This window comes from Parus major, chromosome 17 (assembly GCF_001522545.3).
Source record: "Parus major isolate Abel chromosome 17, Parus_major1.1, whole genome shotgun sequence".
NCBI classification, from domain to species: Eukaryota; Metazoa; Chordata; class Aves; order Passeriformes; family Paridae; genus Parus; species Parus major.
In genome coordinates, this window is record NC_031785.1 from 370,647 (window position 1) to 386,315 (window position 15,669).

Here is a 15,669-nt window from a genome sequence, read left to right on the forward strand (position 1 = left end):
GCATTAGAATGGCACAGCATAGCACTCGTGGTGTTTCTACTTATGAGGTGTATTCAGCACACGAGGAAGGGCCATGGCAGCACATCTGTTCAGGGTACGTGTTGGCCATATAAGAGGAGAAAACAGTTACCAGTAATTTGTTTTTTAACAACCATTTTGCAAAATGTCTGTTTTGACAGCAGCCTGTTGAGGCCCAGGGGCAGGAGCCCTCATCCTCCCACCCTGCTCCTGGCAGGGCCGCTGGGGCCAGGGGCTGTGTCTGGGCTCACGGCTCTCCCAGCGTGGCCAGAGCAGCTGCAGGTATGCCGAAGAGCAAGGCAAGGGGAAGACAGAAATGCATTTCAGAAGTATAAGTCTAGCTACAGCAAGTCCAGGAATGTAAAGTAAACGTAAGGTTGATATGTAAAAACAATTTTTTAAAAAGAAGGAAAAAAGTCGAGTATCTGTCTCAATCTTGTATTGAATTTAAAGAGGCTTCTAAAACCAGTGAATAATTTGCCTGAACAATGCACTGAAGATTCAGATCTATATTAGCATGCATGTTAGAAACACTAACACTGCATTTCAAACAAAAACTCAGGCTCATTTTACCTTATGAGTATTTTCATCTTTTTTCTTTTTTATAATTTATTCTCTCAGACTCGGAAATCTAGCTTGACTTTCAAAATTTATTTTAAGTTAGATGTGAAGCTGTTAATGTATTTTTTTTACTTAGTGACTAATGGAGAAAAGTGATGTCTCCTTCCCAAATGGAACCAGTGCTGTTAAGGCTCCACTGCTGCAAAATGAGGTTATCTCCCTGTTACATTTTATAAAACACCAAAACTCAGAAAATATCTCTGCTTTCTAAATAAATTCTAATACTTTTTTATCAAAAAGATCAGTTTTCATTCATAGATTTGGCTATACCAAACCACAACTACACAGTCTGCAAGGTGGATATTCAATAAAAACTTCCTGCCCACTTCATTTAGTTATTTCAATTCACCTGGAGAAAGGAAAATTCTGTTCCTAATTGCACCCATTTATCTCAAGACTCCTCTAGTCCCCTCGTTTGGCTGCTGCAGACTCAGCTGTTGGGGCCCACAACACATTGTTACTTATAACTAATCTTGTCCTTTGTTTCAAAACAAATGTGGAAATTTTATGTTCTGCAATGAACAAGAAACTGTCATTTCATTATGAGTCAATCTTTGCCTTGTGAGTAAAATGTAATCATCCCAAACCATGCCAAAACCCCTTCCTACCACACCAAACCATCCCAGAGCAATACCTGGTTTGTTTACCTTTACTGGAGATTGCTGATCAAGTCACTTCATCATTTTATTTATCTATTTGCTTGTTTCTTACCTCACTTGAGCATTAACATGACTTATTGTGAGGGAAAAAAAAACTGCAGGCAAAGAGAAGAATTTTTCTATTTTTTGCAAGTCTGTCATTTGCCCTTGTACACCTAGAGAGGACACAGCCTTTGTCCATCCTGCTGGGGTTCGAAATCCACAGTCTTTCTCTGACTCTATATTTTATGCAACTTGTGGCATGGTCCAAGCTGGCCCAAGCAGTGCAGAATCCTTTTCTAATTTTGCCCTGAAATGTTGTTGTTATATTTACCCTCCCCATTCTCCCCAAGCTGCCACGAGCCCTGCGGAGCGCGGGGGGCTCCGTGCACGGCAGGCAGGCGCGGCCTCAGCTCTCAGCCTGGCAGTGACAACAAACACGAAGCGGTCACTGAGCCCCCTGTCTTGCCCCGAAATCGCCGCACGAGCCACACCAGCAGCCACCCGTGGGGCTGTGCCCGCACGGCCCCGGAGAGCGCTCCCCGCAGCCGGGAGGGCCCAGCTGCTCCTCGAGCCGGAGCCTCCCCGAGCTCCTCGAGCTCCCCGACCTCCCAAAGCTCCCAAAGCTCCCCGAGTTCCCCGAGCTCCCCGAGCTCCCCGAGTTCCCCGAGCTCCCCGAGCTCCCAAAGCTCCCCGAGTTCCCCGAGCTCCCCGAGTTCCCAAAGCTCCCAAAGCTCCCCGAGTTCCCAAAGCTCCCAAAGCTCCCCGAGCTCCCCGAGCTCCCAAAGCTCCCCGAGTTCCCCGAGCTCCCCGAGCTCCCCGAGTTCCCAAAGCTCCCCGAGTTCCCAAAGCTCCCCGAGCTCCCCGAGTTCCCAAAGCTCCCAAAGCTCCCCGAGTTCCCCGAGCTCCCCGAGCTCCCCGAGTTCCCAAAGCTCCCAAAGCTCCCCGAGTTCCCAAAGCTCCCCGAGCTCCCAAAGCTCCCCGAGTTCCCCGAGATCCCAAAGCTCCCCGAGCTCCCAAAGCTCCCCGAGCTCCCAAAGCTCCCGCTGGCCTCCACACCGAGGGCACGGGGGGCTCAGATCTCCTCTAATCAATCCCTTTATCTGCTACGCTCGCCGTTCCAGAAGAAAGAGATATTAAATAAAATTGAATCAATTCCTGTTACTGCAAGAAACAGAAGATTTAGTATCAATCCAAATTTTGTCTGGAATGGGGGGGAGGTGGGGGGGGGGAACCCAAAGCCACAGCTGCCTTAGGAAAAGCATTCTCCTTTTTCTCCCGAATATTTCTGCCCAGATATCTGAATGCAGCCGCTGGTTAAATCTGCCCCCCCACCCCCCACTTTCAGGTTCATCAGAGCAGTGAGCACTTTTTTAGAGATACCAGGCTTTACACGCTGCTCCAAAACGGAGGGAAGTGACAGGGGTGTCTATTTACCATTGAAACACACTAATAACATAATTAGTTTAAAAAGAGACATTATAATCCAGCTGTTTTATCACGATATATTATTGATAGTTGGAAAGGGGATGTATGCCTTTGGACTACCTCAAAAATTTAGACCAAAAAATAACAGCCTCAGTTTCTAAACAGAATGCAAAATATTTCTGCTTGTTCTAATAAGTGAAGAAATTTTTGCAATGTATTTCACATCTATGATTATTTTTTTTCCTCAAGATAGAGGTAAAGCATTATAAATTACACTGCTGTTAATTTAACTGCATATTGCCTATACCGCACAAAGATTTTCCCTATCTTTTTCTGCCACGGATCAGCGCAAATCGTATTTTTCCATCGCAATTATTTTATCCAACGTTATAGTGATTGCAGCAGCAAAGCAAAACGTCTCCCCAAATCCTCCAAACACGTTCCATAGCAGACCCCCGCCTCGCACGGCTCGGGCCCGGGTGGCCGCGGGCAGCGCGGCGGGGCCGGAGCTCGGCGGGCAGCGGGACCCGCGGGGCCAGCGCGGCCACCCCCTGACGTCAGCGGCTGAAACAACAGCCACATTTCCTCCGGGCTCCCGCCCTGGGGACTGCTTCGAGATGCCACAAAATCTGATCGGACACAGCATTGGAGGAGGGGGGGGGGGCGATGAGACCGACGGTGCAAGGCTGGTGGGATTTTCAGAAAAATGCCAGAGTATTCCAGTGACTTGGAAAAGCATTTTTAGTGGATGACATAACTTCAATCATTGCTCCATGTCCCGGGCATGTGCTTAGGCTGCTCCTGTCTCTAAGTTTCACCTGGTTTCTGTGTTGTTCCCTAGTGACGCGCACACAAGGACCAGCGCCCGTCCAGCACAGGGCGAAGGCAACTGGAGGGATCCCCCGAGCCACACGGTTCTGCCGAGCTCACAGTGTTGCACGACTGCACCCGTGAGCAGAACGGCTCCTCCGTTAAAAATAAAACAGGAACGCTGGAAACACATCAAATCCTGCCCTTAGCAGATTGCTATTGTCCACTGTGCATGCAGCAGAATCCGGGAGCTCTGCTCCCTCCTGCACCGGGCTCTTGCCACATTCCACAGCCCGTGCTGTGCGAGAAATAACAGCCACAAAACGGAGAGACACTCACTGACGGAAAGCTCTTGTTATATTTTGGATCAAAAAAAACAACTGAACTGAGAAATATCAGCCCCAGTGTTACGCTCGCGTGAAAGCATTCCCAAAATCTGGAGAGGGCAAGGCTTTCCCGCAGCACCGAGGCTCCATGGGGTTTCCTTTCCTTCCTGCGAGGAACGTGTTACTCCGAGCTGCCTGCACAGCAAAACTGAGCCCAGCCACCGACAAGAAAGGACTCAAAGATTAAGAATAGTGTGTCTGTTTTAATAGCATCCAAAAGTGATGCTAAAACAATACCTGACACGTCTAAAAGAACAAAAGCCTGAACATTTCTCTTTCTCACCCTAAGCAAAACTTAGAATGCATTAATGAAAAATTCGGAAATAGCAGCTGTGGGTGTTTGCTATCTGGTCCCTTGAATACAAACCTTTTTTAGAGCCTTTATTTCCAAAACTAAAACAGGAATACAGATCTTTCTATAAATTATATTAATTGCTTACATATGAAATACATATCCTGGAACAGTTATTTTTCATAACATATATTATTTTTTTTTACTATCAGCAAGAACTAGGGCGAATTGTTATATAACACTGAGCAGTGAGAGAAATACAAACCAGAAAAGCAGTCACAAGAAAAAAAAAAAGTAAATACACAAATGGGAAAGAAATGTAGCATTTCTAAATACTAACATTTTGTAGTAGAAAGCACTGTTATCAGTGATACAATAAGTAAATTCACTTAAGCAAAGAACCAAAATACAACTACTACAAGCCTTCTATTTTTGAAAAAAAACAAAACATTAATTCTGAAAATTTTAGTTTGTCAGAAAGAAAACTTATTTTAAAGAAAAAAACCCCACAGTGTAAGGTTCCAAAAGTGCGCCAATTTGGCAATGTTCTAATTAAAATCTAAGAGATTCTGATTGACTGGGGTTTGTGAAAGCCAGCCTTCCCTGATGCCACTGCTCTGGGATTTTTTTTTTCTTAAAATCCTTGCCATCAAATGCACCTGACCCTCAAAATCCTAAATTTTAGAAAAATAAGTACTTTGCATTAACTTAAAACATCAGAATGTACTCATGCAAGAATGTGTTGAAATCCTTCTTTAAAAAGAGACCAAAATACATGCCCAGCTTATCCCACTGACATACTGATGATATTTTTGTGATAAATTACATTTATCAGGCACCTCTGAGTACTTCAAACTGGGCTTGGGCTACTAATCCACCTCCCCCAGGACGTGCTATAACATTCCAAGCATAAGGGTAGCTTCACACAGCCAACATTTTTCTTAAAAAAAGAAAAAAAATAAGAAAAAGAAAAACTGCTTTCACCCTTCCCCCTAATGTGAAATGCCCTCATCCAAAGATGGGCAGCAATCATTCCTGACCCAGGGAAAGGTGTAAGGTCTGATATCTGACCCATCAGAAGCTTGCTTTCATTAGAAAGATGAGACACCATTTTCCCAAAGATATATACACAGCACTTGATTATAGTCCTGGGAGTTCTGGAGAAATCTGACCTTTAAAATTACATTACTACGTACAGAAAAATCTATTTAGGGCAAATTTCAGGAACTGAGATATTTAAGTAAACTTTATTCTCTTTTTTTTTTTTTTTTTTTTTTTTTTTTTTTTTTTTTCCCAGATATCTGTAAATAGGACTCAGGATAACAAAAAGCATCTGATATTACTGATCCATGTCTTCATCCGTACCAGTTCTGTTCCATCTCACTACCCCAAGGCATTCTCACTGAGCACACAGGCATTTCCCATGCCGGTGTTCCAGCACTGGCTGTGTCCCCTCGCTGGAGCTGTCTCTCACAGCTCGCTCATGGCTTCACTGCCCACAGTGATGGATAAAACTGACCCTCTGTGCTGCACAGCCCAGGGCCACTTGCACGGACACACAGCTATTTTTATCCTCTAGCTACCATAAACGAATATGTCTCCAGCTCTGAAAGGGCACACAATCCGTGTCAGCACAGTTTCACATGTTTGCTCTTTTGGGCTAATAAAATCTCAGAGAAAACAATTTTTGATTTAGCGTGTCTCCCCTCCCCTTCCCGTGAGCCGCTGCCGCTGTCAGTCCTCGGGGGCACACACAGCAGGGCACCATGTCATGTCACACTAGGTGCTGAGATTCAACAAAGGCCAACATGTTGATATCTTTTTATTGCTCGGCAGCCTGGTTACCCCATTTTCCCCCTCTACAATTGGAGGCTTTTGGAAACACGGGAAGTTCTGAAGCAGTAACAATTCTGTTTTCAGTCAGAAAAGTATTTTTGTTTTAGAAAGCGATAGTGTCTGATCTTGCTTTTTAGGTCGCTGAGTACAATTCTTTATTTTACAGAAACTAAAGTTGGGGACGTAGAAGGTACATTTATTTGAAATTAATGTAAATATTTACATTGCCAAATAATGCTTTTTTTAGGTAGCCTGAAGACTATTCGATATTCTTTACTAATTAACAAAAAAATATAAAAGGTGTTACTACCTACAAAAAAAGAAGTTTCATTAATTTACAACTACGGCTACCACAGGGTGGTTTATTTTGTGTAAAAATGAAAGGCAAAGCCTGTGGACGGGTTTCCTAAACCGTGCACGAGAAAACCCTAAAGGTGCCGCAGCCCCACAAGGGCGGGACGGCGGCAGCCCACGGGCAAGCCTCGAGTTATTCCCATGCACCGTGCCCGGGCTATGGAGGACTCTCTGGGAGCTAGTGAGAGCTGCAGCATGAAATAACATGTTTTGTTGTAATTCCTAAACAGGGGGACATTTATCTGGGCCATTTATACAAGAGTTATAACCCTCACAATATTTATACTCAGCATGTCATGTTAGCATTTACTACCCGTTTCCATGGAGATGGATTTTCATGCTGTAGCTATGAAATGCACATTGTTGCCACTAAGCCACTTCAGGCCTTTCTGGATGCCTGCTGAATGCCTGACAAAAGTTGATGCAAACCAATAGTTGTTGTTCTTTGTTTGTTGCCAGACTTCTAGCAGAGCCATATTATGTCCTAGTGATTGAAATGCCCATGTTCGCCCCCCTCCCGGCACAAAAAGGATCCTCAATTTAGGTGACAAGCATGAAGTGGGCTTCTGCAGGGGAGGGCGGCCCGGCGCGGGGCCGGGCTCCGTCCCTGCGCGGGGCCGCGACGCGGCGGGGGCCGCTCCCAACAGCGCCTGACATTTGGGGATAAAGCCGGAATAAGAGAGAGCGCGGGCAACGGCGGGGCCGGGGCCGTGGCCAGGCTCAGAGCCGGGCTTCTCCCGCCGCTGCACCGCTCCTTCGGCCGGGCCCCGCCGCGCCCGACGGCCGCTCCACCGGGCCGGCCCGCAGCCCCGGCGAGCCCCGGCCCCGCCGCCGTGCAGCGGCATCGGCCGTTCTGCGGGCCGGCCGGCGCTGGGGCTGCCCTCGGGCCTCTCGGAGCGGCTCCGGGGCAGCGGGCGGCGGCGGGACGGGACTTGCGGCGGGCAGGAGAGCGCCGCGGGACGGCTCTGAGCGCGGCGCCGCCTGAGCAGCCCGGGCCGGGCCGCCCCATCACCGTCCCGTCCGACGGTGCCGCACGGTACCGGACCGCGGCGGGCCCGGGGCGGGGGGCAGCGCCCTGCCTGGTCGGACGCCGCGGCTCGGTGTCTTCGGTCGCGTTCGTGCCCGCCGCGCAGCCTACGCCGGGGTCCCCTCTCACCGGGGCCGCCACCCGTAGCCGTGAGCCCGGTGCCGGGCTGCCCCGCTCCGCCGGGCACGGGGTGCGGCCCGAGCGGGAGCACGCCCGGCGTCCGCCGCTCGCCCCGGGCCGGGCCGGGTCGCCCCGGCGGCACCCCCGCCGCCCCCCGCGCCCTTACTGTTGGTAGTCCTGCTTGCAGTAGAGCTTGCGGTCCCGGAAGTAGCAGCTGGTGGTGAGAGCCTGCTGGCACGCGGCGCACTGTAGGCACTCCTCATGCCAGGAGGACTCGTTCACCCGCATCAGGAACCGGTCCGAGATGGGCCGCTGGCAGCCCTCGCAGACGGCCTGGTGCTGGCACTCCGACCCTGCAACGGCAGACGGCGGCGTCAGGCGCCGGCCCTGGCCCCACCTGGCCCCGCTCCCAGCCCCGACACGACCCGGCCCCGCTATCCAGTCCCCGTCCCGGGCAGCGCAAGTCCGCCCGGCCCAGCCGGTTGGTAACACCGAGCTCGACGGCTGCCGCCGGTCCCGCGCCCCGCACCGGTCAGGGACTCAGCGGCCACAGCCCGCATCGCACCGACCGGGCCCCTCGGAGCGCAATCCCGGGCACCGAGCGGTGCGCGGGGCCGCTTTCGGCGTAGTCGAGAAGTGACCGGCAACTCACCCAGCAGCACTCCCAGCGTGGCCGGCCCCGAGCGCAAGGGGTGGTCTTCCATTTTAATGCCGTCCAGCATCTTGGCGCAGTCCGGTGGGCCCCGCGGGAAGCACCTCTCCAAGGATTCGGGAGCCGTCGCGATGTCCATGAGCGGCGGAGCGGCCCGGCGCTCCGGGCGGCGGGGAGAGGCGCTGCCGGGCGGCGGGGCCAGCTCAGCCCCGCGTCGGGCCGGGCGCGGGGACACTCTGCGGCCGGGAGGAAGGAGTCGCTTTTATTTTTATCTGGAAGACATGAGGAGCGTTTCCTGCCCAGGCTTCCAGAGACGGGGGGCAGAGGCAGGAGCCGGCGCCGCCGCCCATGGGGCCGCCCCGCTACACGGGCGCGCACATGCCGCGCACACGGCGCCGGGCAGCCGCGGTGTCACCTGCTCGCCGGCAGCGCCGGACCCACGCCCTGCTTGGCGCGGAGGGCCCTCCCGGGGCGGGCCGTGCCGGGCGGAGCGCGGGCGCGGCGGGCCGGGCGGGGCACGGGGCTCCCGGCGCTCCCAGCCCCTGAAGCCGTGCGGCGGCCCGAGGAGCCGCGCCGTTTAGAGCAGGGGCCGCGGCGGAGGAACACACCCCCCGGCGCCTCACCCCTCCTCAAACTTGCTGACATTTGAACTCCATTGGTGCGCGGCGTATCGCTGCGCCGCGGTGATCCGTCTCCTCGACGTCAAATAGTGCCCTGGCCCCGCCGGGCCCCCGCGGCCCCTGAAGCGCGGCGGCGCCCGGGGCGGCCGGCTCCGTGCACCCCGGGGCGGCCGAGCGGCGCGGACAGCGTGGGCCCGGGTCGCGCCCCCGCGAGCCTCGGACGGGGAGAGAGATCTTGGCTACTGAGGGTGGCGCATGAGCGGGGCCCCGGCTGCTCGGCTCCGCGGTCCGCGCCCCGCGCCGCTACCGGCCCGACGGCGGCTCTTGGCTCCTGCCCTGTCCGGGGTAGGTAGCAGCGCGCGTCCAGCGCCGGGCCGCGGGCAGGTGGAGGCAGGAGCCTCCCTCGGGCCGCCCGGCTCCGGCGGGGATGCGGGCCTGTCCCGCGGGCGGGACGGGGCACCGAGAACTGCGCCGCGAACGCCCTTGTTTCGAAGGACGGCTCCGAGCCGTCGGGCCGGGGCTGCCAGCGGCAAAGCTCGGGCGGAGCAGCGGCCCGAGGGCTGCGGCTGCTTCTGTGGCGGCGGAGCCCGTGGCCGCTCCGCAGCAGCGCTGCCCGCTCGGGTTGCTCGCTGATGCTTTTGAACGCGCAGGGCTCGGTGCGGTGTGCGGCACGTGCGTGTGCGGGACAGCCCCGTCCAAGCTCACCGCACCGGGATTCCCTCTGAGGGAAAAACCCACGGGAAAGGCGATCCTGCATGGAGCGCCGGACCCCAGGCAGCCGGCTGCCCTTTCGTGATTTTTGTATTTGTTCGTTTTTGTTTGTATCTTTGCTTGCTTTTTTCAACCGATACCTTTAAAAATCTAAATATGAGGAAAGGAAAGTCCAGGAAAGATTCTTTGCGAAGATTCTTAATGTAACCCATGATGTGCCATGACCTTGCCAAAAGAAAGAGTTTATTTTGTAATGCTCCCAAAATATTGATACTTAATAAGCAGGACGAGTGTTAACTTGAATTACTTAATGCTTCTATTTTGTGGGTCTTAAGATAAAACTTATTTTTATGCCGTTTTCGTACGGAAAAAATATTTGAAATAAATTCGTCACTGTGTTTTAGTAAATTATTTTGGAAAAGGTTTTCAGTAATAGAGCTCCTTTGTTTTTGTTCTAGACAGTAGAAATCGGGAAATCTTTGTCGTTAATACAGAAAAAAATAATACATGGTTATTTAATTCTGAGATCTAGATAAAGGCTGCTAAGATTTCACAGTTCAATCAGTGGCGCAAAAGCTGCTCGTTCACATTAATTTTTTGTGATCCCTTCCTATTTTCATGTAAGGATTGGGAGTTCTCCATCACACAAGGCTTCCATCAAATTATCTTCAATAATTTTCTTCTACAAAAAAGCCCGTTTCCGCAGTTTTCATAAATTCTCGCTATAAAAAAAAAAAAAAAAACCAACGAAAAAACCCCAAAACAACAACACAACTCCTCAAAACCCAACGAAAAGGCGGCACTGAGCAGCGGGACTGGGAAGCAGAGCAAAAATCCCTAGCCCTGCACCCGCAGCAGTAATTCCAGCTTTGTTCGTGGGCTTTTACTCGCAAATATCACGCTAAAGGTTTGTTGCTTCTCTCCGTGTGTATATACGAGCACTACGCCGGGTAATTGTTATTCTCGCTCCTGCTCGGAGAACAATTCGATGAGGTGTTATATAGGTTTATATAATGCTTTTAACGAAAAACGAAATGCAATTAAAACACCCACGCGCAAAACCATCACAGAAATAAACCCAAACCAGACTAAGCAGCCCCACCTCCCCGCGGCTTCCTTCGAATTGTCCTTTTATTTGCAAGGCAAGTCTCTTTGTTGTGAGTTAAATTTGAGAGTCGAACAAGAAACGCAGCCGGTCCCAATCCTTCTCAAACGAGGCAGGAGGAAGGAACCATCGGGATAACTAAAAACGGCCGAGCCCTCTGCACCAACTCCCGCAGCGGCCCGTCGGTCCCGCTCGGTGCGCAAGCCCGCGCTCAGCGGAGCTGCGGGGAGCGGGAGCGGGACAGAACCGAGCGGATCCCGGGAGGACCGCGGGCGTCTCCGCACGAGGGAACGGGGGTGCCGGGCTTTCTCCGCATAAGCGGGCGGTGCCGGCGGACGCGTGGGTGTCCGCGCAGTCTGTCTGTGCACATTCCCGGCTGCCTGGACGCGTATTTTCCCCAGTACCAACGGGCCCCGCCCGCTCCCTTGCTGAGGTGGGCACGACCATTGGGGTGCCCGGAGCCCGCAGGCTGCGGTTTTGCTGCGGGCCCTACGGTCCGGTCGTAGTGCTGTCCCGTGAGGTGTGCGGCCGGGGCCGTGCGGGCAGGGCTGCCAGGGGCGGGGGGCGCGGCCCGGCCGGACTGACCCCGGTTCGCCGGGCCCGGTGCCCGGTGCGGCGGGGCTCAGGCGCAGCCTGCCCTCTGCCGGCGCACGGCGGCACGGCACGGCTCCAAGGGCGCGGGGTCAGCCGGGGAGATCGGCGGAGCCAGGGAGCGCTGGGCCGGCCGCACCGGCTGCTGTGCAGAGCGCAGACGGCAGTGCTTCCCACCCTGCGAGGGCCGGACAGGCCTCCAGCCCAGCGATGTGCAGCCACCGGCCCCAGCTCTGCGGCACCACTGCAGCGGGGCTTGGGGGAAGCCCCTGGGCAGCCGCGTGCCACCGCCTCACTGTGTCCTGTTTTTCTCCACCCACAGCCGGACTCTGCAACTCGCTCCCCGCGGAGCCCCGGCCTTTCCCGCTCGCCAGCGGCCGATGTCGGTGCACAGAAAATCGCCCGTGGCGGGAGTTTTCGGGGAGCCGGGGCACCAGGCTGACGGCACAGCGACAGCTGCCCAGCTTCGACACCGGCACAGAGACCGGCGGCCGCCCCTCGGGCGGCCTCACTGCCGGTTGTCCACGGAGCTCTCTCTATGCTTCCCACAGCAGAGCGCTCCCCAGACCGGCTCTGCAAGCCCGCAGCTCCAACTGAGCCCCCGGCGGCGGCGGCTCCCGGCGCCCGGTGCCTCCACGTCTCCGGGCCTCTCCCCCGGCCGCCGACGTGCGGGACAGTCCCAGGAGCTGGCCGCGTTGGCTCGGTAGCCCTAGCGGAGCGGCCGCGGCCCGGGAGGAGCCGCCGCCGCCGCCGGCGCACGACGGTGACTGATTCAGCCCGCGCTCCCCCCTCGGAAGGATGGATGTGAACGAGCTACTAAGTGTAGTTACTAATAACAATAACAATAAATTATCGGACTGTTGCTCAGTAATGCAAACAAATGTTTCGTGAACCGCGTGGAGTTTCCCGGTGCCTCGCAGGAGCCCCACCGGGACCGGCCCGTCTGACGAGCGGCTGTTCCCCGGCCCAGGGAAACCACCCTGTTCGGCCGGCAGCCTCACGGACCAGGTGATAGGGCCAGTGATCAGGGATGGGGCCAGTCAGGATGGCCGATAGGGGAGGTAGTGCCGGAGGTATCCGGCAGAATGCGGTCAGAGGCCGCGCCGCGTGAAACGCGGCGAGCACCGAGCCGGTATTTTAATTAAGCAGGACCTCTTTGATATAGGCCGCTTGATGCTATCTATCTCTGCGCTCTGTTCCCGTCACGACAGCATTTGGGTAGGAAAATTGCTGAGCGAGGCGGGTCAGGCAGGGCGTCGGGGCCGCGCCGGGAAGCCGGAAAGCCCCAGGGAGCGGCGGGTGCTGCGCCGCGCTGGGATCCCAGCCCCGCCGCGGTGCGGTGCCGCCTTGTGCCTTTTCGGGGGGCCTGGAGGAACGGGAGCCAATTTACCATGATTAAAGGCACAGGCGAGGAGGCGCCACGCATTTGCATGCGCCTTCATCTTCCCTAAGTGGATTTTTGAGGGCAACGCGGCAGACAAGCTCGGGCTCCACGTTCCCTCCGCCGGTGGAGCGCCCGTCCGAACGGCCTCGTGGAATGAAGGGCTCGGGCCCCCGCCCGTCCCAAGGAGCCGCGGGACCGGGTTCGGCACCAAGGCCCGACGTGGAGCAGCTCCACCACCAGACCCCTCCTGCAGCCGCCTGCGACTCCGCGCTGTGCCCGCGACTAACTCGGTACCGGGCGCGATCCGCAAGGGCTGCGCTCGAGCCGGAGGCTGCTCCTCAGCCTCGTCAGGCCCCCGGCGCCCTCTGGCCGCTCGCACAGCTCTAGCGCGGGCCGTGTGACTCTGGCAGCCCTGTCCCTCACCCGCCCTGAGCGGGCCGGCCAGGCGGCCGAGGCCCCGTACAGCAGTGGCGTGCTCCGGGCTCGGGTCCCGCTAGCGCCGAACGCGAGCGACCTGTCCGGCCTCTCGCCGGGGGTAGCGACCCAACGGGGCGGGCCTGACGAGCCCGGCTGGCAGCAGCGTGTCGTGCACATGTGCCCCCGCGGCGACCGATGCCAGGTGCGAGGCTGGGGGCAGAGTTTACGGCCGGTCTCTGACCGCTCCGCGGGTTTCCCAGCCCAGGGGGTGTGGGAGGGGTGCTTTCCCAGTTCGGGGCAAATACCTTCGTTTCACTGGGAAATTCAACCTCTCCTTGGAGCTGGATCCATTATACGGGTTTAATATCCGCTCTTTTACAGCTCAGTGTTGTAAAAGGCAGCAGCCAGGTCTGTGAACTCTGACATGTGCACCGGGGAGGGTTGGGAGCGGGGGGCGACAGGACCTGACGGGGAACGCCTGCGAGCGCTGCCTTTCATCTGCGTAGCCTCTGCACCGGCCCCGCCGGCCGGAGCGGGATGGGGCTGCGGCCCCCGCCCCCCACCCCGTGCTGCCCGCCAGGGCCCTCGGGGCCCCTCCGCGGCCGCCGGGTTCGGCAGCGTCCGAGGCGCTTCCGAAGGTCTGGTGGTGCCCCACCGCCCCCGGGGAGCGGGCTGGGCCGGAGAGGCAGAGGCCGTGCCCGCACCGGTGGCGCTCCCCTCACAGACACTCGGCAGGTGCCCCAGGAGAGCGGGCGGCAGCCGAGAGGACCAGCGAGCCGCCCCGCACTGCCCGGCCCGGGACTGTCTCTGTCGGCGGGACGAGCTCCCGCAGGGACACGCTCGGCAGAGCCGCATCTCCCGAGCTGGCTTGAGCGGGGCAGTGGGACGGGAAAGGATGAGGCCTCCCCAATCTTCTGCTTTTTCTCCCGAGAATTTCCAGGTGCGTGGAGTAGTCCGGGCGGGGGCACCGCGCCAGGGCTGTCCGCGGGGCACGGCGAGCGCTCGGCGCCTGGCGGGCGATGTCGAGAACGGGGCAGGATCCCGCTCCGCCGGTTCGGCTGCTGCGCCAGGCTGTCCGGCAGGATCCCGGCACCGCGGGACCCGCCGCCCCCCGAGCAGTATCTAGGGTTCCCGATGCAGGAGGGCTGCCCGTGCCGAGCGGCGCTGGGAGCCGTCGGGCCGGGGCGGAGGCGAGAGCACCCACTCGGCTGCCGAGCACTGCGGGACCGCTCGCCGAATGCAAGCGGGCTCTCGTCAGAGGGTCAGCTGCTCAGAGAAGGAGGGAGCTGGCCGCTCCTCTGCTTTCCCGAGGTGCTACGGGATCGTTTCTGTAGGTTTAATTGATGAACCTAAATATAGCTCGATTTGCAGCGGAGAAAAAAATAACAGCAATGAGAAATCGTTTCCTTTTGGCTCTGGGAGGCCTCTCCTCTATGACTAACGTTTCCCCCCGCTGTGCCGAGGGGAGCGCGGGCCGCGGCCGCCCCGAGCCGCTCTCCTTCTCCCACCGGGGCCGGCCGGAGCTCCGCGTAGAGCCAATGGAGCTCGTGGGCCAGGCAGGACAGCGCACACATCGCTTCGCCGCCGCGCTCTCTGCGCACCGCTGCCCCGGGTCTTCTTGAAAAGAGACATGAAAAAACGCGCTGGGGAGGAAGAGAAGAGAAGAGAAGAGAGGAGAGCACTCTGCCTGCAGAGGACGTCGCTTTTACGTAAAGATATGAACAGCGGGAGCTGCAGTCAGGGGTGACGGCGCTGCAGAGGCTCCCAGGGCTCTCCGGAGCTGCCTTTGTCAGTAGAAAACGATCACGTACAACGGGAAATATCAGAAGCCGCGCGAATAAGCGGCACCGCTCCGCTCTGGTTTGTATTAGCGATTATTGTGCTGTCATTAAGGAATGCAGAGATGGAAGGATTTGCTTCGGTACTCGAAACACACGCTGTTCAAGAGAGAATCTAAACGCTGCATCCTGTGTGCCGCACAGAAAGCGGGGATAACGCTGAGCAAGCCTCGAGAGAGGCTAAGGGGCAGCCGGGGGACACCGTCCCTCCTAAACCCCGAGTCGAGCCCGGTCCCGGGGGCTGCTCCTGCCCCGTTGCCCTCAGACCCTCCTGCTCTCCAGCACTTCGCGCCTGGCAGCTCGTCGGGCCGAGCGGGGCGTGATGCAATTCCCAGCGTGGGATTCCTCACCTGCTGCCAGCTGATCGCTCGGAAGACGCACGTGAGGCTGCAGGCGCTTCTGGCAGAGTTTCCTTGTCCTCTCTCCTTTTCTTGCACATCTGAGTTACCTGACATGTTAGGTGCTCGCATGGCGAAACCTGGAGCGGTTCTTGGAGCGCTCCGGGGCCGGAGGGCTGCCGTCATCCCAGCCGGCGGGCATGGAGGAACACGGTGAATTTTTCCTCCCATTATCAATAAGCCCAGCTTATTGCTTACTATTTCTATTTGTCTCTAGACGTAAATTTATGTAAACTCAGCTGTGGCATCGAATTGTTGAGGAATCCTTTTCCCAAAGTCTTTTCCTGAAAGAACCCCTCTGATCCTGTGGCTAAAAATTTATCGTGGACAATAAATACCCTCAGCCTCAGTTTGTCAAGGACAGAGGAGTCCATATGACTGCCCTTCCCGTAACACAGACTAGCTCATCTCAAAACGAGGGAC

General features: G+C 56.4%; 1 protein-coding gene and 1 long non-coding RNA gene across 2 annotated transcripts in view; one reads left to right on the forward strand and one right to left on the reverse strand.

The window, feature by feature from the left end:
- Nucleotides 1-8,651, reverse strand: part of LMX1B (LIM homeobox transcription factor 1 beta) — an 84,031-nt gene extending 75,380 nt beyond the window's left edge. The window contains exons 1-2 of the mRNA XM_015645269.3: nucleotides 8,183-8,651; nucleotides 7,697-7,883 (exon numbers count right to left, since the gene is read on the reverse strand). Coding sequence (XP_015500755.1) covers nucleotides 7,697-7,883; nucleotides 8,183-8,321 — 326 coding nt within the window. The 5' untranslated portion in view covers nucleotides 8,322-8,651. The remainder of the gene's footprint in view (nucleotides 1-7,696; nucleotides 7,884-8,182) is intronic.
- A 300-nt stretch (nucleotides 8,652-8,951) lies between these two features.
- Nucleotides 8,952-12,061, forward strand: LOC109022893. Its single transcript, XR_002002320.1, has 2 exons — nucleotides 8,952-9,147; nucleotides 11,532-12,061. It is a non-coding gene; the product is annotated as an uncharacterized LOC109022893 (long non-coding RNA).
- The last annotated feature ends 3,608 nt before the right edge of the window (nucleotides 12,062-15,669 follow it).